The sequence below is a fragment of the Somniosus microcephalus genome, chromosome 1, assembly GCF_052327205.1.
Source record: "Somniosus microcephalus isolate GS21.2 chromosome 1, FLI_Smic_1.0, whole genome shotgun sequence".
Classification (NCBI taxonomy): Eukaryota; Metazoa; Chordata; class Chondrichthyes; order Squaliformes; family Somniosidae; genus Somniosus; species Somniosus microcephalus.
Genome location: NC_140987.1, coordinates 96,254,202 through 96,276,819, shown reverse-complemented (window position 1 = coordinate 96,276,819; position 22,618 = coordinate 96,254,202). Strand labels below are relative to the sequence as shown.

Here is a 22,618-nt window from a genome sequence, read left to right as displayed (position 1 = left end):
CTTTTTTACGTAGAGGTGTAACATTTGCAATCCTCCAGTCCTCTGGCACCACTCCAATATTCAAGGAGGATTGAAAGGTTGTGGTCAGAGCTTCTGCTATCTCCACTCTAGCTTCCCCCAGCAACCTAGGATGCATCCCATCTGGACTGGGTGACTTATTAACTTTCAGTGATGCCAACCTATTTAGCATGCCCTTTTTACCCTATCCAATATCTCTACTCCCCCCTCCTCTACTGCGAGATTAATTTCATCCTCTTCTTTTGTGAAGCCAGATGCAAAGTATTCATTCAGTACTTCAGTTATGCCCCCTGCCTCCACAAGATTATTTCATAGGAACATTTCCTTTTTTGTTCCTAATTGGCCCCACCATTCCTTTAACTATCCTTTAACTTTTTATATGTTTATAAAAGATTTTTGGGTTCCCTTTTATGTTACCTGGTAATCTTTTCTCATACTTTCTCCCTTTGCCCTCCTTGTATCCTTTTTCAGTTTCCCTCTGTTCTTTCTGTATTTTGCCTCGTTTTCGACTGTATTTTGTACTTGACATTTGTCATAAACCTACTTTTTCTGTTTTTTTTAACCTCTATTTCCTTTGTCATCTAGGGAGCTCTAGCTTTGGATGCCCCATCTTTTCTCCTGATGGGAATATGCTTTGTTAGTACCTGAACTATAGAGTCATAGAGTCATAGAGTAATACAGCACGGATAGAGGCCCTTCGGCCCATCGTGTCCATGCCGGCCATCAAGCCCTGTCTAATCTAATCCCATATTCCAGCATTTGGCCCGTAGCCTTGTATGCTATGGCATTTCAAATGCTCATCCAAATGCTTCTTAAATGTTGTGAGGGTTTCTGCCTCCACAACCCTTTCAGGCAGTGAGTTCCAGACTCCAACCACCCTCTGGGTGAAAAAGTTCTTTCTCAAATCCCCTCTAAACCTCCCGCCCTTTACCTTGAATCTATGCCCCCTAGTTATTGACCCCTCTACTAAGGGGAAAAGCTCCTCAGCATCCATCCTATCTATGCCCCTCACAATTTTGTACACCTCAATCTTGCCTTGAAGGCCTGCCATTGCTCATTTACTGTTTTCCTGGCCAATCTTTGTTTCCAGTCCATCTATGCTAGATCCTTTCTCAAATCACTGATATTGGCACTCTAGTGATTGCTTTTGGAACAGCACTGTTTACTGGGAATAGTTCAAACAAGAGATCTAAAAAAAAAGGAAGGAAAAGAATACCTAAAATAAGAGATAGCATCATCTTTAATAAGAAAAATGAAGAGAATGTGCAGAGGTAGTCGCAACTAAAACTCTGGACACACTTTTTGATCCTTTGTCTTCTATGGCCCCTTAAGTAATTACTTTGTACAGAAAAATGTTTTTGGGGGAGAACTTTGGTGTCACCCCGTTTGGGGCGCAATTATCGGCTGGGCGCAAAGTTTTGCACCTGGCGCCAATTATCACCTCTGACTACAAAGTTGGCTTCTATCACCCCTGGAGGTGATTGGAGCGCTAAATCAGGCACTACACACCTCTCTTAAGGTGCTAACGCCGAGGAGTGAGGCGCTACCTCAGAGCGCTGGCGAAGCTCATGTGATGTCAGTCAGCAATGGAACACAGACACACTGGCGCCGGCCAGTTCTTAAAGAGGAGGGTCGATCTTGCTCTCCATCCAAACCCTGCTCATTGCAGCCTTGAATCTCGGCCTGGAGAGACCTGTACATCAAATCTGCTGGAAAGAACAATGGAGAGGCCCAGGGAAAGAGCTTAGAGTGCAGCCCCCATAGCCTCTTCTAAATCGATGCAAGGATGATCAAATCAAAATGAACCTGCAACGTGCTGCTCAGTACCCAAAACTCCTTCACACAGCGTTGAATCTCTCCAGAGGTCTCTCTCACTCAGAATGCGTGGTGCAAAAACATAGCCGACAAAAAAAGGCAGGAAGCAGTCACCTTTAAATAGCGCTCACCCAGTCCCTTTCTGACTGCAAAACGCTCCCCTCAACCTGTCGTTGCTAGCAGCAGGCGGTAAGGCAGGGAGCGCCACTCAATATCCGGTCCAGGGCGCTACACGCTCGACTGACTTCACGATCTGTGGGCGCCGCCGCAAAATGTCTGGTCAATTTTGCGCCTGGACGCTAGTTGCTTAGTGCCCTCAAGGCACTAATGGGAGGCGCAAACCAACCCAATTTTTCCCCCTTTATTTCTTAAGATGTGGTGAAGGTGTGTCAGCTGATGGTTTCCTCCTTCGTATTATGTTCTGCTATTCTCTGTTGGTAAATGAACCTTCATCATTTTAAATAGTCATGCTGAGTTCTGTCAGAAAAATCATAACAATACAGGCATTTTGTTAAGTTGTGCCAAGTTAGTTATTCCTACAAAGTTTTAATCATCAGGGCCATAATTTAAAACTCAAACCAATTTCAACTGAAACTTTTAATCAAAAAACAAGGTTAAGGCCAACTGGTGATTGAAAAATAAAACTTTCAAGTTAACCAAGTCAGCATATAGAACATTTTTATTGTAAAGAGAGATTAAACTACACTAACATTTGTCTTCAGTGACTCAATGTGTAAATGCACCACATGGTGCAATGCAGATCATGATGGCCTCTGTACTGAATTAGCAGATCTCAGCCAAGGTAGCAGAGGGGACACTAGAATTGTCCACACTATCATAGAGCTAGGGAGAAGGAAATAAAATGACCAGGAAAGTTCCAAACTCCTGATTGCTACCCAGTGACTGCTGCTGTATGTACGTCACGATCTAGTAAGGATAAGATCACGCTCAACTATGATGACCTTCACAGATGAATCAGCCAATCGTAATCACGTCCAGTCGTAACACAGGTAAGGTACCAGATGACTACTGGTGCCCATAGAACTGTATATCAATGCAAGTTGCTGCTTCAGGAAAAGGGCAATGGGGAATAGATTCTACAAACAACACTGCAAGTTTGGCTTTGGAAACCAAGCCCGAAATGGCCTTCACGGCTTGCGTATTCTTTTAAAACTTTGTGAGGGTTTCCATTACATCATTATTGAATAGATTCTTGTCATGAAATAATAGAATGACGGTAGTTGGATAAGTGTATTATTAATGGAAGTATCAATCACCTTAATGAGGCAGGATGCGAGCCCTGTATTCAAAAAGTATTCAGGTTGGTGGAGACGATAGATGTAAAAGTGCACTTTTACATGACGAACAGGGCTCCCGCTGTCTCAATAACCACTCAAGCAGACATTCCACCTTCTTCATACTGTTAGTGGTAGCTGCTGATTATGCTCAGTGGTACAAGATGACAAAAGTGGATTTAGTACTGGAAGCAGCCTGTAAATTGTAAAACATTGCTACATGTAAAAAGAATACAAAATCAGGTCTGTGGAAGCCATAAAGGTAGTGTTGCTTGGAAAACTTCTCATTCTAAGCAGCAAAATGATTTGCAGCAGCTGGAAGAGAAAAACAAACAATAGGTGGCAGGAGGTACCTTCATATCACATAGGACAGGAAGGGAAGGTCCGATGTGGTTCCACATACAAACTCTGACAGGGACAGGAGTCACTGATTTTACCAGTTCATTGCGTTGCGGAGCTTTTCAGGAACTCGGGTATAAACAAATGCAACAGGCAAGATTTAGGAAAAAAAACTTTTTTTTAAACAAGAAAAACAAATTTTTATTGATTTTACAGACAAGCCACAGCTTATAGAAACACGACAAGAAAAGCTAGCCTGAGTTCAAGTCTGAAATATTAAGAAAAAACTTTCTACACAAGTGTCTTCAGTATATACTAGTTGCTTGTCTACATGTAAGAACACACTATAAGATTTCATATTCTTGTTTACAAAAAGTTCCTGTCATTGTACAGTACACAGTACAAACCTTTCACACGCACACTATTGGTTTGCTTCAACCAATTTATAAAGGTCATGATATATTGAAAGATTTCATAAAACATTTCTCACAAAATCACAGCATGAAATATATATTTACATAATTGAACGTTATTCAAAATCACATCCTCCTCATAGGTGTTTAAATAATTAAAACTATATGCAGCTGTCAATCAAAAAAACTGGAAAAAAACATTACATAATCTCACAATACATTCTCTACAAAAAAATCTGAAAAATTCTTAACTTTTACATTATTACTTCACACAATTCAGATGTAGTTAGACCAATTAAAAAAATCCCCCAATATTTTGGGCCTTTTCTGTGCTTGTGCATCTGAATACTCCAATTTGCCACTTAGTAAGTGAATTCTAAAATGGCACTGAAAAATTCTATTCAAAAGGGACATATACTGAATTGCCAACTAGTCACTCAGTGTTAAAGGCTGTAGTTACAGGAGCCTGTCATTTGCATCCAGTTGCGTTCATGAATTGCCAATATGAAGGAATTTGGCAGCAGGCATTTTGCACAGAATACGCCCTCCCCCAATATGACATCACGACACTCATGAGTGGAGTGTTGACCAGCCCATTGATTCTATTCTTGTTTCTGGAGTAGAATATTGTCATATAAAGGGAAGTTCTATACAGAATGTCTTTCCTCAGCAGCGATAAAACTTATAGCACTGTAATAAGGGGCAATTCAGACACAGTACCTTTCTTTATAAGTGTTGGGACAATAGGGTAGAATATACATCTCCTTTAAATTACTCAATTTTAAAGAACAAAAAATAATGATGTGGAGTCCAAGGAAGCACTGAATCAGTGTTGTTCTGCAGCCTGGGTGCATATGTACAATTTAGGCACAAGATTAACCAGTGTTTTTAAAAGGCACTCACTTTTCTCCTCAAGGTCAATTTATTCAAATAACTCTCATATATTTGGTATATTGGTGCTTTATTTTACATTATCTGTTTTAAAGTCAATCTTTTCTAGCCTTGGAATCCTAACTTGTGTTGGGGTGGGAATGGAGTGTTTGCTGAAGTCAACTGTCTGGTTTTATAAAAGCTTAACTGGAGAAGCTGGTGGGAGAAAGAAGTAAAAAAAAACTGTATGTCCATTCTTGGTAAACAATCTAACTGGGATATAAGCTGGGATTTTAACAACCCTCGCCCATCGAGATCTGTGTGTGGGAGGGGTTTAAAACAGTCTCCAACCCGCCGCGTTCCCAGCAGCTGCAATTTGTATGACAGCGCATCAGGCCATCGACGAGGCTCTTGCTAAAGACAGGCAGGGCATTCAAAAGTTGCGGCCCAATGAGGTTATTGGCACTGTGACGTAATATTAACTTTAAGCCGGGTGAGTCCCGCACTGTCTGCAGCCCGACAACAGTACAACGGCGGGAGGAGCCCACAGGCCAGAAGAGGCCAAAGTAAGTTTAAGAAATTTGCTTCTGCTTTAACTTCTTGTGGGCCAGGAAGAGCAGGAGTGCTCCACCCAGGCCCCTCAAGGAGTCCATGTCCCTTTCAAGTTCCGGCTTTCCCCTGATCATGCTGGAACCCCTGCCCCAGTCATCCCTGATCGCCTCCAGACCTGACTGCTGGGGACTGTTCCCACGGGTCCCCAGCTGCAGCCTCTTGCCGCCATATTACCACTCCCGCTGGACAGCCAGGTAGTGAATCTGGCTGGGTGTTGGGCAGGACTCTGGGAACTTGCATTTAAATGAGGCCCTGCCATCAACACATCCTCAAACTCTCAAGGTGCGCCGCCTGCTACCGGGCTCACCCATACCGCCCCCTAAAAATCAAGGCCATAGAATTAAATTAGGAAAAAAAATTGGAAAATGGTCAGACTGGGCCCTGATAGTATATAGCAAGTTAAATGGGCCAGTTCACTTTCCTGTAATAGTCAATGGGAAGGAAAATCGGGCTGAGTGTGTAACGGGTGGCCAATCCTATATCGCTCGTTTTACGCCCCCTGCTGAAGTTGAAAGTTATGCCCTTCGGCTCTTCAGCCTTGAAAAGATGTACATGAGAGGGGGCCTTATCACCATATAGAAGATAGTAACTGGGATAGAAAAGGTTAATCCAGTGCACTATTTCAAGTTAGAATACAACAAATGTAATCTGGAAATAGAAAAGTTCAGGACTGATGTCAGGATGTTTCTTCAGGCAAAGAGTAATTAATATCTGGAGTGGTCTACTCAGGCAGGGTAATGGAGACAAATAATCTGGAATCATTCGAGAGGTGTTGTGTTGGAGGTTGGGGTGGAGGCATAGGTTTTTATGAAAAAATGAGCTAGGTGGGCTGAATGCTTCCCTCAGAGGTAATTTTCTTTGTGAAAGGCTGTCACCAAAAGCCACCGTCACACACATCCTAGTGGACAGTGACAGAGCAGCATCGACAGAGGCATGGAAACAGATTTCCTGTGCTCTCCCTTAGCTGGGGTAAGTGAGCAGCTCAGGGAGATGACAGAAAAAGAAAAAACATGGGAGGGGAAGGGAAAGAAGGAAAAGAAACATTCTCATGCAAGATTCTGAAACACACTTGCTACAAATTTCTTCATTCGTTAAGCTAGTATCATTTTGCTGTGGTGGCATTCTGAAAAATGTTCTTTAATATTTTTGCCATTATGGAAATGTTCCTTCTTATAAATTAGTGTTTTGTCCTCAAATGAGAATACCCTTGCAACTTTTCATATTTGGGCTATTAAAAACTTAAATTACAAAAAATATATATTTTTGGAACCACTAAGAGACTTTTTTAATATCCAAACCTGAAACAGATATATTGTATAGAATTTTTAATTTTTTTTTTCCATAAACAAACTACATATTCAATGATGACTGGAAACAAATCTAATGAAAAGGTGCCATAAGTGTTTAAACTGCTGCTGAATCTGTATGAGTGTAATTACTAGTTGTAAATTCAATTGGTTCCATGAATCCTCGCAGGAATGTAGTTGCCATGGTAACGTACTTCAATAGGCAAACTAAGATATGCAATTACAGCATGAAACTTCATATCTAGTTTTCAAAAAAACAACTTTTCTAGCAAAGTTCAGAAAATCTATTTGTTCAACAGAGGATAATAAGCAGACTTGACATTGTATTTTGTAAACAGAAAATTGATGTTTTTCTTAAATCCAAAGCCTGTATCTGTAAAAATGTTTCAATACATAACATTTGGGTTCTGAATCTTTGATTAAATCTTCAAAGGATAATTCTGAACACAGAAACTTACTTTACCCATGTCAAAAGCTAATGCTGTGCTGAGTCACAGCAGAGTAGGAAATTGATTCTCTTCCTCCACTGATCCCATTCCCTGTACAGGGAGATCTTACTATCAGCTATCTGAAGGGCAGGCTTGTTAATGGATGGGATATCAGAGGAAAAGTTAATATGTGCCATTTCTGCACATCTCCTATTGGCCGGAAGAGCACCATCAGCAAAAGCTTGAGTACAGGTTAACCACCCTAGTTAATAGTCAGAAAAATGGTACGTATGTGCATGTGACACAGAAAGGGATGAAAACAGAAGGGGGGGAAATTACTGAAGAAATGAAAGCAATGGAGTATTTCTAAATGATGCATTTTAAAAATAAAATTAATTGTAATTATTCCCAAATTAGCTGAACTTTACCAATGACAAGCTGAATCAAAATCTTTGGGTACTTTCATTCGTTGAAATTTAAACAAAGTGATAATTAGTAACATCACAACTGTGTCAGCATGTCAAAATGTTATCACCATTCAGTGCTTCTGTACTCCACATCATGCCATTTGGCAAACAAAAAAGTTTAAGTACACTAATAACTTCTGCAATAAGGCTTAAATGGATTTGTACTCAGTTTATATGTATATATATTTAATAAAGGCTGAAATAATTCACTCTGTAAGTGGCTCTTTGAAATGTGATGGTGTAAGCAGGAAAAAGTGCGAGAAAATTAAAATGCGGTTACCTAACTGGCACCAAAACAAAAACCACTATCTAGCAGCATATAGAAAGGCATGCAGACTGAGAAGCACTTCTACTGCCAAAACACAGAGCTTTCATTGCATACCTTCACATATGAGAACAATTCACTGGACCGTTATCCGTCAGTACTGAAACTCAATATAAAGGTCATGCTTCAATTCCAGTTTTTATACCAGGTAAAATGCCCATTTCTACCAATGTTCAGTGAGTCTATTGATTAAACAGAGCAGTGTGTGTTCTGTTCCACAGAACTACATTTTATTGTCAACACAGGATCTACAGATGAACCCCCCGCCCCTTAACAACCCTCTAAATTGCACATTACGATCCAAATATATCTGCAGCACAACAAACTAATCACTGAAAAAAAGGACAAAGATAAGAAATATATAGAAGGCTTTTCTTAACGATTACAAACACACCAGATACATCATATAAACACATTTTGGTCCAGAACAGTATGCGAATGTTAACATAAAACAGAAATAAGTAATATGAGGTTTGTTATTTTGAAGATTGAAGAGGGCAGAATGTTTATGAAATATGTGCCCCAAATTGGTTTGAATATCATTAAGACTTGGAATCTGTTGAAAAAACAAACCTTTGGAGTTTAGTTTTAAAGCACAGAAAACAGAATCGAGGAGACTCCCCCTCCCAAGGGGCAGCTAAAGCTGCCTAATGATCTTAACATTGTTGGTGCTGATCAGCATCAAAATGAATGATATTGAAAAGAATGAGTATGTTTGCTTAAACCTAATTTAATTAATTTGACAAAACCATTTCAAAACAACCAAATAATGTCTGTTACAATTTTTTGGTTTAGGAATACATCGGCGGTGAAATTCGGCCTGTTTGCGCCGGCCAATAAGGCCAGTTTGGATGAAAAAATGGCGGCCACCTTGCTTCCGCCCACTTCCGGCGCTGAACGCGGCGGCTGCCATTTTGGGAAGGTCGGCAGTGCTGCCGTTGCCTGCGTCGCTCCAGATATGGAAATTAGTCAGATCATGACGTCAATTAGCGTGCAATGCTAAATTGACACATGATCTGGTATTTTGGACGTCGCTGCTCCTTTTAACGCCCTCTCCAGCAGAACGTGCATGCAGCTGTACGATGGACCCCCCCCCCCCCCACCAGTGCTTCTTAAAGGGACACACGTAACTTTCAGGTAAGTTTAGATTTTTGCTTTTGTACTGGTTTCTATACATTTTATTGGAGCAGTGGCTTGGTCTAATACATTTAAACAGCTGTTAAAGTGTGAAGGGAGTGCTGCTGGATATTTGAAGGGCTTTAGCTCGTAAAGGAAGGCTTCTGAGAACACCACTTGCCCCCAGTCCTGAGGGCTGTAGTTGTCGTCCCTCTTGGGCTTCAGCATGACATGGAGATGGAACAGAGGCAGCAAAGGGGACAAGCTGCTCGCAGAGGCAGGAGGAGAAAGAGGAAGAAGCAGAAGAGGAAGCAGGAGAGGAGGAAGCAGAAGAGAAGGAAACGGAAGGAGGCAACCCAGACAGCCCCTTTCTGGCCAAGATAACCGGGATCGAATCATCCACCTGCGGTACCAGTGAACACAACCCCAATTCCCCTTTTGTCCCACACCTTACTGTCCCTCTGTTACTGACCATCACAGCATCCTCTTGGCCACAATGCTGAAATAAAAGTCACCACAATGCAAACTTTCCAATCCAACTTTATCCATATATACATTCAATATTATATCAAAAAATCAACTAATCACTCTTGTGCATTCCCTTATTGAGTGTCTTGTGTGTGCCTTTGCCTATCCTAGTGCTCTTGTGTAGTGCTACCCCAGTGGCTGCAGCATGTCTGGTGGAAGGCCGCTGACTTTCAGTGGGGGGCCCTGCAGGATGGCCTCAAGGAGCTGGTGGCTGGGAGTACGTAATAGAGTGATGGTGTTTCTTGTTCTTCACTTTTCTCTCTCCCTTCTTGTTGTCCCACTGGCTGGACAGGCTGGATTTCTTGGGTGTCTGAAATGAGGAAAGCACAAAGATAGGGTTGCGATGAGGGAAGGGGGAGGAGGGGTAAGCAAAAGGCGCATGTTTACATCATGTGCAGCTGTAAATCAGAAGATATTGTGGGATGAGGGGGAAGTGGGATGTGAGAAGGAGGATAACGTATGAAGATACCGGCATCTTGTATTCTTTCAGCCCCGCCGCTGGCCAAGGATGCAGCCATGCCCCTGCCAAGAATGGCCAGCACTGTCTCCTCCAAGGTGGAGTTAGGAATGTGAGGTGTGCCTTGTGTTTGGTAGAGATTGTTGGTAGGTGAGTAATGCGGGGGGGGGGGGGGGGAAGGGGCATCGTGCATTGGGCAGTGTGTGAGGCTAGTGGTGCAGTTGGTAGATGGCTTTTGAAGCTGCATTGACTGAGCTTGACCAGTCATCTGAAGTCATGAAACTTCTTTGGGCACTGGGGCCGACACTGCTGACAGTGACCGCCTCGGCGATCTGGTCTCACATCCTTCTTCCTGGAGGGCCTCCTGGACCTCTGTCTGTAGAGGATCTCTCTTTTAATGTCCACACCTCCACAAAGCTCGAGTGCTTTGTCCGAGACCCTGGGTGCCTTTTCCCTGGCCTGTTGAGCCAGTTGGGTTTGTGCTGAAGCACGTTGACCATTTTTCATCAGCAGAAGGCAGCTCACCTTTAAGAAGTGCTGACTGCCTTTAGGAGACACAGGCTAACTTTAAGTAAAGCTAGCCTTGCTCAAACATTGCGAACTTCGGGCCCCTTCTGAGTGCACAGCCTGTCAGTAACACATTCAGTGCTAGGCTGTGTGCTGCAATCATTATAATTAGCAGGCAGCACAAAGTTGACAAGCTGCCTGCACTCCTTGAATGGGCGCGGGCATATCACACATCGTGGTGCCTGCGTCCGTTTTTCTGCGCTGTGGAATTTCACCCCCAGAGACATTAAACACTTGAGATGCTCAATTGGTTTATCTTGCCTGAAGTTTAACATTTAGATATCTATCTTTTTAATATCTGCAATTAAAAAAAAAAGGCTTAATATCTATTTTTTGGGGGGTGGGTGGGGGGGATGGAGTATTCTTCAAAATTTTTATTTATACCTCAAGAAAGTTTGAAAACACAACTGGCTTCAAAGGAACACTTTTCAGAATCTAGAGTCATGTATTTGCCATCTTATTTAATGGTACGTGTGTGTCTCGCTATCATGGCATTGAAAATTACCTTGTTTGAAAACAAACAGAAATAATTGTGCGTTGCAAGAAGATTTTCCTTTTGTCTTAAATTTTTAAAATGACTAATCATAGAACATGTTTCTCTAAAGCCACAATAAAAAGTTTGATCACCGCCTCCCCCCTAAAAAAACTGCGTATTTTCACAAATTGAGAGTGAAATTTGTGAAAATATCTATAGTACCAGAGGGTTTCCCTATATGTTTAATTGGAGGATCGAGCATTAGCAAACTGCACTTACAACTTTTCAGGATCCATGTTCACAATATGTAGATAATATATTGAGAGTCCCATTAAATTTCAAGCAATTATATGGGATAAAAATGTGTGCACTGCCTTTGTCAATAGATGTTTAGAAATTGTTTTTCTTTAGAATGTGTGCTAAAAAATGAGTCAAGTATTTTGCATTAATTGGTGACTTCTGGATTTTCACAATACCTCAGACACTGTATGCTCTCTGTCTTAAGAATTGGTAAGTGCCACAAGTCCCAATTAAAGTATATACCTACTCATTCCACATAGCTTCATAAGACAAATATACTCATTCTTTGTGTAAGAAAAAGACATAGGTTTCTAACTAAGAATCGTCACTCGAGCTTCCATTCCATAGCTTCCCCTGTGGGTAATAGAAAAACAGCAGGCACACCTTGCTGAACTACAAAAATTAACTCTCTCCATAACTGTTTAAGGCACTGTGTAATAGCCGAGGTACAGTAATCCCTGACGTACATTCCTGAAGTGGCATTTAACTGCCTACCAAGTCTGTTCCTACAGAATTGATGAGTATGTGTGAGGTGTGCCAGCTACAGTACTTTTGGTCTAGTCATCTTGGACAACCACACAGAACACACAGAAAACTCAATGTAAAGCTGCCAAGACTATGCTGAGTGCTACATTCCTTGTGTTCTGTAGTTACACTGAGGAGTTGGCTAATACAGCCACTGGAATCAGTTAAGATACCACAGTACTTACCAGCAATCATGCTAGTTTTAAACAAATTTAAAAATATATATATATATTCAGAATTTTCACAATCAGATTCCCATGCTTGTGTATCAAAATTTCAGTCCAATTCCTCAATGTTGAAGTCAAAATTATTTGAAATCTAAGTCTTTATAGAAAAAACTGACATTGATATTTGTGTCAGCTAATGAAAAAGTCTTGAAGTACTGGCAACAGGTAGTATTGGTCAACCCCTTGTTAAGTCTTATAATAGCAGCTAAAGACACTACAGCAAAACAGATGAGACAGACAAATCGATTCATAATGAATGATTCCTGTCTGTCCTAACATTATTCACAGGTACACTGGACTTCAATGAAACAGTATACTTTTTGTTGGTCTAGCAAGACCCAATTTAGAAAGTATAATCATAATTGAAACAAATGCAACATATTTTACCACATACTGCAGCCTTGATTATTAACACTTTTTCCCAAAAACCTTTTTATTAAACTAATCTAGTTACTAAATATGGCTGCACTACTATGCAAATCAGTAGCATTCAAAACATTGATGTTTCAAAGGGAACTCCACTGAACCTTCTGCAAAGGTAGGAGGTTGTTTAAAAGAATTGAATAGATTTCGATTTTTGACGAGCTTTAAATACAGTACAATTTTAGGAGACCAGTAACAATAAACACTGCCTCCCGTCTCAAGCTTTCAACTTCAACCATCAAGCTACATTCCAAAACTGCATCATTCAACAGCAGAAGTGTGGCCCATTAATTTGAAAGAAAAAAATTAGACTCTTCTGTGTGTAACAGTCAAATATTTGTGGTCAAAGCTTAGAGCACATCAATATGCTGAAATAAACTGCTTCATGGTTAGAATCCAGTAGAACAGCCCAATTTCTTGTTCAGATCAGTGACTATGACAAATAGCAGAAAGGTGTTTTTCTGCATGCAACTTTTGAAATGGAGGGAACTTTCAATTTTGTGAAAAATTGTGTTCAACATAAAACCAGCTCCTGGAAAAACATGGACAAAAAGAAATTGGAAATAATGAGGATTTTAGGTGCTCTGGTCATAAATTAATAGAATGTAATTGTACTAATCTTTGAGGTAACAGCGAGATTACTAGAAATCTGAGGCATTAATGGTGGCGAGGCACAAGAATTGTTGCTTAAGCAAACACTTTGGTCAAGAATACTGTTGTTGATTACCATGCCACACCTCCAACCCAAAATCTAACCAATATTAATTTATTACTAGGTTTGACTTAAGTTTTAAATGCACATTATGCTTGAAAAATGGAACCACCTAAATGTATAAGTAGTGATAAGTACAGTTTTATCCTATCGTAACTTTTCTAAGTGTATTCAAACAAAGCGGCAGAAATATCACTCCTGGATCCCATTGAAACAGAATCAAACCAAAACAAAGATAAAACTAGCAGTGAGATAACAGGATATGGTTGAATTCTAGCCCTGACCTTTAGGTACTTCTGCTGTTAAGTGAGCAAATCCTATCCTGAAGTATGTATAAGAATATATTTTCAATCAAAAACTGAACTAAACAAAACAACTTATACTGTTAGAAGTTCATCATAATTACATTTGCCATGACTACAGAGAATCCCCTTTAGTCAACATGATCAATATGGGACTAAAAAATCCTATATACACCCAGTTAGTGTATGAGAGTAACAGTCAGCATAGCAGGATGTGTCATCTCAATAGCTGAAGCCACAATACAGTCAGACTTCAGGCTTTTTGTAAAGAAAAGAGGGATAATCAATGAATGCTCATGTTATTGTTTAGACTGCCGTATACGTGCTTCCGGCAGTGCTGCAGTGCCTGGCGCTAGCCACACTTGTGATGATTTGATCAGCATGAAGTGGGATCAGAGGGTCCTGCTGCATGCTGCTGTTGAGGGGTGACGCAACACAGACACCTTGTAGCGTCTGGTTCAGGTCGATTTTTTCTCTTTTGAACGGTGGTTCTCCAGAATCTTCCAATTCATCATCCATTTCGCTGTCAACTTCACTTCCTTCATCTTCAGAGGGAAAGAAAAAATACAAAGTACTTAGTATATGCATTGTAATACAAGGACACTACTGCTCAAGCATGTTACATTGGATAACACAGATTCTGGAGTTCGAAGTATCCTTCCTAGAACACAGAATCTGGAATTGGAAGTAGGTTACATAAAGGTTAAAAGACAGTTTGAATTTGAGAAAGTGTTACACACAAGACAAGGCACGGTCTGGAATTATGTAAAGAATAGTACAGAATTTGGAGTTGAAAAGCTGTTATAACAGTCAAATTCTATTATTCATCATTGCCGTCTGAACACCAAAATAGATTAAGTCCTTGATAATACATTCCAACCTACGTTAACCTGCAACACTGTCAGCTTGGTTCAGTTGATAGCACTCGGCTGTCAGGCAGGTGTGGTTCAAGCCCCATTCCAGGACTTGAGCACGTAATCTAGGATGACTTAAGTGCTATATCGAGGGAATGCTGTATTGTAAGGGGTGCCATCCTTTGATTAAGACATTAAACCAAGCTCTTGCCTGCCCATTTCAGTGGCTCAGGTGGACATTACAGGCCCCATGGCACTTTTTGAAAAAGAGCAAATGCTCTGGGGCAACATTCTTCCAACACCACCAAATGTAGAACAATGGGGATTTATCTCATTGATGCTTGTGGAACCTTGCTGATGCAAAATGGTAGCCATGTTTACCCACATAACAAAAGTAACTGCACAATATAATTCATTCTACATCAAGTGCTTGGGGGCATTTGAGAGACTTGAGGCAAGTTCTTTCTTTTGACACAGTATACAAAGTTGAAGTTCATCATGGTTGGTTTTATTCCATTTGGCCAAAGTTTTTTGCCAGTAGCAAGTGCCATGGTAGCAGTAACAACCATCAGTGCAACTGAATCTCGCAATTTGAAGTGCTAATGTATCACATTAAAGGCACACAGATTATTATGTGTGCATTTGGAACTTTTATCATTCTGTTCCCCCTCTCTCCCTTTTTTGTCTTTAGTCACATTTCCCCCTCTTGCCTCCTACAGTTTGCTCATGCAGCCCATGATCCTCTCTTTCATTCCTGCTCTCCCAAGATGAAACTGGTAGGATAACTCTCAACTACTAATGGTGGTCACTATCAACAACTAGTATTTGTACAGATCATTATCAATGAAAGTGCTCTATACGTTAATTATAAATGATCAATCTTTCAGCTTCTCAAAGGTCATTATTACAAAACCACATGTTCTGCAATGGAATGGTTATTTTCTGTAACTTTTCAATTCTGCACACGTAAAAGTCTTATAAACATCTAAATAGTAAAAGGGTAGTCAAAGGAAGGGTGGTGCCGATTTAAGGGGCTGCGCGGCCCATTCAAAATACACGCAAGCACGGTTTATCTATTTAAAAGCTGGCAAGCCAGCTGCGTGGGACCTTCAGACAGCTATGCGGCCGCACAGCTTAAAGAGAACATTGGTTCCTCAGTTTTCCCTCTTCACTGCCCTCGGAAATAAACTAGGGCAAGTAGAGTGTGTTTCAGTGGGACAACATTTGGATAGTAGTGATCATATAATTAGGTTTAAAGTAGTTGTGGAAAGGGACAAAGAAAATCAAAGGTGAAAATACCCAAATGGAAGAGTTCCAATTTCAGTGATTTGAAAAGGGATCTAGCATAGGTGGACTGGAAAAAAAGATTGGCCAAGAAAACATTAAATGAGCAATGGCAGGCCTTTAAGGCAAAGGTAGTTTGGGTACACACCATACATATTCCCATAAGGAGGAAAGATGGGGCAGCCAAAGCTAGAGCTCCCTGGATGACAAAGTAAAAATAGGTTAAAATAAAACAGAAAAAGGAGGTTTATGACAAATGTCAGGTACAGAATACAATTGAAAACCAGGCAGAATACAGAGTGTGCAGGGTGAAATTGAAAAAGGATATAAGAAGGGCAAAGAGATAGTATGAGAAAAGATTAGCAGGTAACAAAAGGGAACCCAAATATATTTTATAAACTTACAAAAAGTAAAGGATAGTTAAAGGAATGGTGGGGCTGATTAGGGACAAAAATGGAAATCTTCTTGTGGAGGCAGAGGGCACGACTGAGGCTTGTAGAGGTTACAGAGATAGGGAAGGGCAAGGCCATAGTGGGATTTGAAAACCAGGATGAGGATCTTAAAATTGAGGCCTTGTTGAACCGGGAGCCAGTATAGGTCAACACGCATAGGGGTGATGGGTGAATGAGACTTGGTGCGAGTTAAGATAAAGTTTATCTAGGGTGGAAGTTGGGAGGCTAGCCAGGAGAGGGCTTCAGCAGCAGATGAGCTAAGGCAGGGTTGGAGTCAGGCGATGTATGGAGGTGGAAGTAGGCAGTCTTCGTGATGGAGCGGATATGTGGTCAAGAAGCTCATTTCGGGGTCAAACATAACACCAAGGTTGCGAATGGTCAGGCTTAGCTTCAGACAGTTGCTAGGGAGAGGGATGGAAATGGTGGTCAGGGAATGGAGTTTGTGGCAGGGACCAAAGACACTGGCTTCAGTCTTCCCAATATTTAGTTGGAGGAAATTTCTGCTCATCCAATACTGGATGTCGGACAAGCACTGTGAAAAATTAGACACAGTGGAAGGGTCAAGAGAGGTGGCGGTGACATGGAGCCAAGTGTCATCAGCATACATGTGGAACTTGATGTGTTTTCGGATGATGTCGTTGAGGGGCAGCATGTAGATGAGAAATAGAAAGGGGCCAAAGATAGATCCTTGGGGGTCTCCAGAGGTGGGAAGAGAAGCCATTGGAAGTGATTCTCTGGCTATGATTAGATAGATAAGAATGGAACCAGGCAAGGGCAGTTCCACCCAGCTGGACGACAGAGGAAAGGCGTTTGAGGAGGATGGCGTGATCAACTGTGTCGAAGGCTGCAAATAGGTCGAGAAGGATGAGGAGGGATAGTTTGCCATGGTCACAGTCAAATAAAATGTCATTTGTGACTTTGATAACACCCGTTTCAGTACTGTGGCGGGGGCGGAAACCTGATTGGAGGGATTCAAACATGGAATTGCGGGAAAGATGGGCACGGATTTGGGAGGTGACGACACGTTCAAGAACTTTGGAGAGGAAAGGGAGGTTGGAGGAGAGAAGCGATGACAACAGATTTGATGGGGAGGGGGACAGTACCTGAGGAGAGGGAACCATTAACAACATCAGCGAACATGGAGGCCAGGAAGGGAAGTTGGGCGGTCAACAGTTTGGTGGGAATAGGGTCGAGGGAGCAGGAGGTGGGTCTCATGGACAAGATGAGCTCAGAAAAAGCACGGCAGGAAATGGGATAGAATTTAGAGAAAGATGTGAGTTCAGGGCTAGGGCAGCAGGGAACATTAGGGGAAGTTTGGTCCAGTGGACTAGGGGAAGGGAAGGAAGCGTTAGAGGCAACAACACCAACAACTTGTATTTATATAGCGCATTTAATGTTGTTAAACTTCCCAAGGCACTTCATAGGAGCGTTATAAAACAAAATTTGACACCGAGCTACATTAGGAGATATTAGGGCTGATGATCAAAAACCTGGTCAAAGACGCAGATTTTAAGGAGCGTCTTAAAGAAGGAAAAAGAGGTAGATCGGCGTAGAGGTTTAGGGAGGGAATTCCAGAGCTTAGGGCCTTGAAAGCTGAAGGCACAGCCACCAATAGTTGAGTGATTAAAATCGGGGATGCTCAAGGCCAGAATTAGAGGAGTGCAAATATCTCGGAGGGTTGTGGGGCTGCAGGAAATTACAGAGATAGGGAGGGGCAAGGCCATGGAGGGATTTTAAAACAAGGATGAGAATTTTAAAATCGAGGCATTGCTTTACCACAGCTTAACTTAAGGCAGCTCAACGGATGGTCTCGATCTTTGTGACAAAAAAGTCCATGAGCTCCTCACACTTGTTGGTGGAGGTGAGGGTGGAGGAAACATGGGAGGGTGGTTTAAGAAGATGTTTTGTGGTAGAGAAGAGAAGCTGGGGGTTATCTTTGCATTCCAGGATGTTCTTTGAATAGTGAGCTGTTTTAGCAATGAAGAGCAGGACCTGATAGTGCTTTATGTGGTTCAACCAGATCTGGTTAAACCAGTTGTCTGCCATAGATGTTCAAATCTGCGTCCCATGGATTTAAGGGAAAGGAGATGAGGGATATACTGGGGGAACGACTAGGGTGAGAGTAATGGTTTTAATGGGACAACGGCATCAAAGGTGGAGGAGAGTGTGATTTAGCAGATTGGTAGCTGCAGTGATGTGACGATGGATGGAGCCCCAAAGTCTAGATAGGTGGGAATTTGAAAGTTCAGTGGTAAGTGACTTGAGGGAGAGTTTTTTCAAGGGGTGGACACAGTAAGAAGTGGAGTTGGGAGGGGGAAAGGGGATGTGGGTGGAGAGTGATACAAGGAAATGATTAGAGATTCCCTTATCTGTGATAGTCACGATGGGAATAGCGAGGTCACGTGAGATGTCGAGATTGAGGGGGCGTCTGTGAATATGGGTAGAAGAGTTTATATGGAGGGAGAGATTTAGGGAAGAAAGGAGGGCAGTGAACTCGGAGGAGAGAGAGCAAGAAGAGGCTGACAGAGGAAAGCAGATAATATCTCAGTGACAAACTTGGCGTGATAGTTGGGTGGGCGGTACAGAACAAGGATTTTAAATAAGAGGCCTGAGGGGTGGAACAAGGTGAGATGCTCAAAGGAGGAGAAGTCACCAAAGGAGTAGAGAGACAGACCAAGATTTAGAGATAGGGGCTATACCACCACCAAGGCGGTTTGAGCGGGGCAAGTGGTGGAAGGTATAGCCAGGCAGGGAAGCACAGAATAATGGTAAAAAGTTGAAATTAAAGGCTCTTTATCTGAATGCAGGTAGCATTTGTAACAAGATAGATGAATTTGTGGCACAAATAGAGATAAATGGGTTTGATCTAATAGCCATTATAGAGACGTGGTTGCAAGGTGACCAAGGTTGGGAACTAAATATTCCAGAGTAGTTGACGTTTTGAAGAGACAGGCAGAATGGAAAAGTAGGGGCGGTAGCCCTGATAATAAAGGATGACATAAGGACAGTAGTGAGAAAGGAACTTGGCTAGGAAGATCAGGATGTAGAATCAGTATGGGTGGAGATAAGAAATAACAAGGGGCAGAAAACACTGGTGGGAGCAATTTATATGCCCCCTAACAGTAGCTATACCGTTGGACAGAGTATTAATCAACAAATAATAGAAGCTTGTAACAAAGGTAATGCAATAATTGTGGGGGGGCATTAATCTTCATATAGACTGGGCAAATCAAATTGACAAAGGTAGTCTGGAGAACGAGTTCATGGAATGCATTCGAGACAGTTTCCTAGAACAATACGTCATGAAACCAACCAGGGAACAGGCTATTTTAGATCTTGTATTGTGTAATCAGATAGGGTTAATCATTAATCTCATAGTAAAGGATCCTCTGGGGAAGAGTGATCGTAAGTATTTCACTCTCAAACCCAATGTGAAATCCTAAATCCGAAACTAGAGTCTTAAACTTAAATAAAGCCAATTACATAGGTATGAGGGGCGAGCTGGCTAAGGTAGATTGGGAAATTAGATTCAAAGGTATGACGGTAGATAAGCAGTGGCAAACATTTAAAGAAATATTCCAAAATTCTCAACGAATATATCTTCCATTGAGAAATAAAAACTCCACGGGAATAGTGATCCATTCGTGGCTAACTAAAGAAGTTAAGGATAGTATTAGATTAAAAGAAAAGGCTTATAATGTTGCGAAGAATAGTAGTAAGCCTAAGGATTGGGAAAGCTTTAGAAACCAACAAAGGATGACCAAAAAATTGATGAAAAGGGAGAAACTACAATGAGAGTAAATTAGCAAGAAATATAAAAACAGATTGTAAGAGCTTCTACAAGTATGTAAAAAGGAAGAGAGTAGCAAAAGTGTAGGTCCCTTAGAGGCTGAGACAGGAGAAATTATTATGGGGAATAAGGAAATAGCAGAGAATTAAAAATATATATATTTTGTATCTGTCTTCACAGTAGAAGACACAAAATGCATACTAAAAATAGTGGGGAACCAAAGGGCTAATGAGAGTGAGGAACTTAAAGTCATTAAGATCAGTAGAGAAAAAGTACTTGAGAAACTGAAGGGACTAAAAGCCAACAAATACCCATGACCTGATGGCCTACATCCTTGGGTTCTAAAAAGAGATGTCTACAGAGATAGTGGATCAATTATTTGTGATCTTCCAAAATTCCCTAGTCCAAAATTCCCTAGATTCTAGAACAGTCCCAGTGGATAGGAAGGTAGAAAATGTAACCCCACTATTCAAGAAAGGAGGGAGAGAGAAAACAGGGGACTACAGGCCAGTTAGCCTGATATCAGTTGTCGGGAAAATGCTGGAATCCATTATTAAGGAAGTGGTAACAGGGCATTTAGAAAATTATAATGTGATTAGGCAGAGTCAATATGGTTTTATGAAAGGGAAATCGTGTTTAACAAATTTAGTACAGTATTAACACAGAAACATAGAAGATAGGAGCAGGAGTAGGCCATTTGACCCTCAAGCCTGCTCCACCATTTAATGAGATCATGGCTGATCATCCAAATTCAGTACCCTGTCCCTGCTTTCTTCCCCACATCCCTTGATCCCTTTAGCCTTAAGAAATATATCTAAGGCCTTCTTGAATATATTTAATGAATTGGCCTCAACTGCCTTCTGTGGTAGAGAATTCCACAGGTTCACCACTCTCTGGGTGAAGAAATTCCTCCTCATCTCAGTCCTAAAAGGCTTACCCCTTATCCTTAGCTTGTGACCCCTGGTTCTGGACTTGCCCGCCATCAGGAACATCCTTCCTGCATCGAGTCTGTCTAGTCCTGTTAGAATTTTATAAGTTTCAATGAGATCCCCCCTCATTCTTCTAAACTCTAGCGAATATAAGCCCAATCGACACAATCTCTCTTCATATGTCATTCCTGCCATCCCAGGTATCAGTCTGGTGAATCTTTGCTGCATTCCCTCCATGGCAAGAACATCCTTCCTCAGATAAGGCGACCAAAACTGCACACAATGCTCAAGGTGTGGTCTCACCAAGGCCCTGTACAACTGCAGCAAGACATCCTTGCTCCTGTACTCGAATCCTCTCGCTATGAAGGCCAATATACCATTTGCCTTCTTAACCGCCTGCTGCACCTGCATGCTTACCTTCAGCGACTGGTGCACAAGGACACCCAGATCTTGTTGTACTTCCCCTTTTCCCAATCTATTGCCGTTCAGATAATAATCTGCCTTCCTGTTTTTGCCACCAAAGTGGATAACCTCGCATTTATCCACATTATACTGCATCTGCCCAATCTCCCAACCTGTCCAAATCATACTGGAGTTTCTCTGCATTCTCCTCACAGCACACACGCCCACCCAGCTTTGTGTCGTCTGCAAACTTGGAGATATTACATCTAGTCCCTCGTCTAGATCATTAATATATATTGTGAATAGCTGGGGTCCTAGCACCGATCCCTGCGGTACCCCACTAGTCACTGCCTGCCACTCGGAAAAAGACGCTTTTATTCCAACTTTTTGCTTCCTTTCTGCCAACCAGTTCTCTATCCAAGTCAGTACCTTGCCCCCAATCCCATGTGCTTTAACTTTGCACGCTAATCTCTTATGCGGGACCTTATCGAAAGCCTTCTGAAAGTCCAAATACACCACAGGTTCTCCCTTATCTATTCAACCAGTTACATCCTCAAAAAATTCCAGTAGATTAGTCAAGCATGATTCACCTTTTGTAAATCCATATTGACTTTGTCTGATCCTGTCACTGTTTTCCATGTGCTCTGCTATTACATCTTTTATAATGGACTCTAGCATTTTCTCCACTACCAATGTCAGGCTTACCGGTCTATAATTCCCCGTTTTCTCTCTACCACCTTTTTAAAATAGTGGGGTTACTTTAACTACCCTCCAATCCATGGGAACTGTTCCAGAGTCTATAGAATTTTGGAAGATGACCAGCAATGCATCTACTATTTCTAGGGCCACTTTCTTAAGTACCCTAGGATGTAGATGATCAGGCCCATGGGATTTATTGGCCTTCAATCCCGTCAAATTCCCTAACACCATTTCCCTACAAATACTGATTTAATTCAGTTCCTCCCTCTCATTAGATCCTATGTTCCCCGACATCTCTGGGAGGTTATTTGTGTCCTCCTTTGTGAAGACAGAACCAATGTATGTATTTAATTGGTCTGCCATTTCTTTGTTCCCCATTATAAATTCCCCTGATTCTGACTGCAAGGGACCTACGCTTGACTTCACCAATCTTTTTCTCTTCCCATATCCAGAAGCTTTTAGTCAGTTTTTATGTTCCCTGCAAGCTTACTCTCATACTCTATTTTCCCCCTCTTAATTAATCCTTTTGTCCTCCTTTGCTGAATCCTAAACTGCTCCCAATCCTCAGGTTTGCTGCTTTTTCTGGCCAATTTATATGTCCTCTCCTTGGATCTTATGCTATCACTAATTTCCCTTGTTAGCAATGGTTGAGCCACGTTTTTTGTTTTATTTTTATGCCAGACGGAT

At 41.5% G+C, this 22,618-nt stretch overlaps 1 protein-coding gene across 1 annotated transcript in view; it reads right to left on the bottom strand.

Annotated features, from left to right (window-relative positions):
* Positions 1 to 3,641: 3,641 nt before the first annotated feature.
* LOC147124242 (transcription factor RFX3-like) overlaps positions 3,642 to 22,618 on the bottom strand; it is a 157,978-nt gene continuing 139,001 nt past the window's right edge. The window contains exon 15 of the mRNA XM_085984118.1: positions 3,642 to 14,066. Within this exon, the coding sequence (XP_085840244.1) occupies positions 13,828 to 14,066 (239 nt within the window). The 3' untranslated portion in view covers positions 3,642 to 13,827. The remainder of the gene's footprint in view (positions 14,067 to 22,618) is intronic.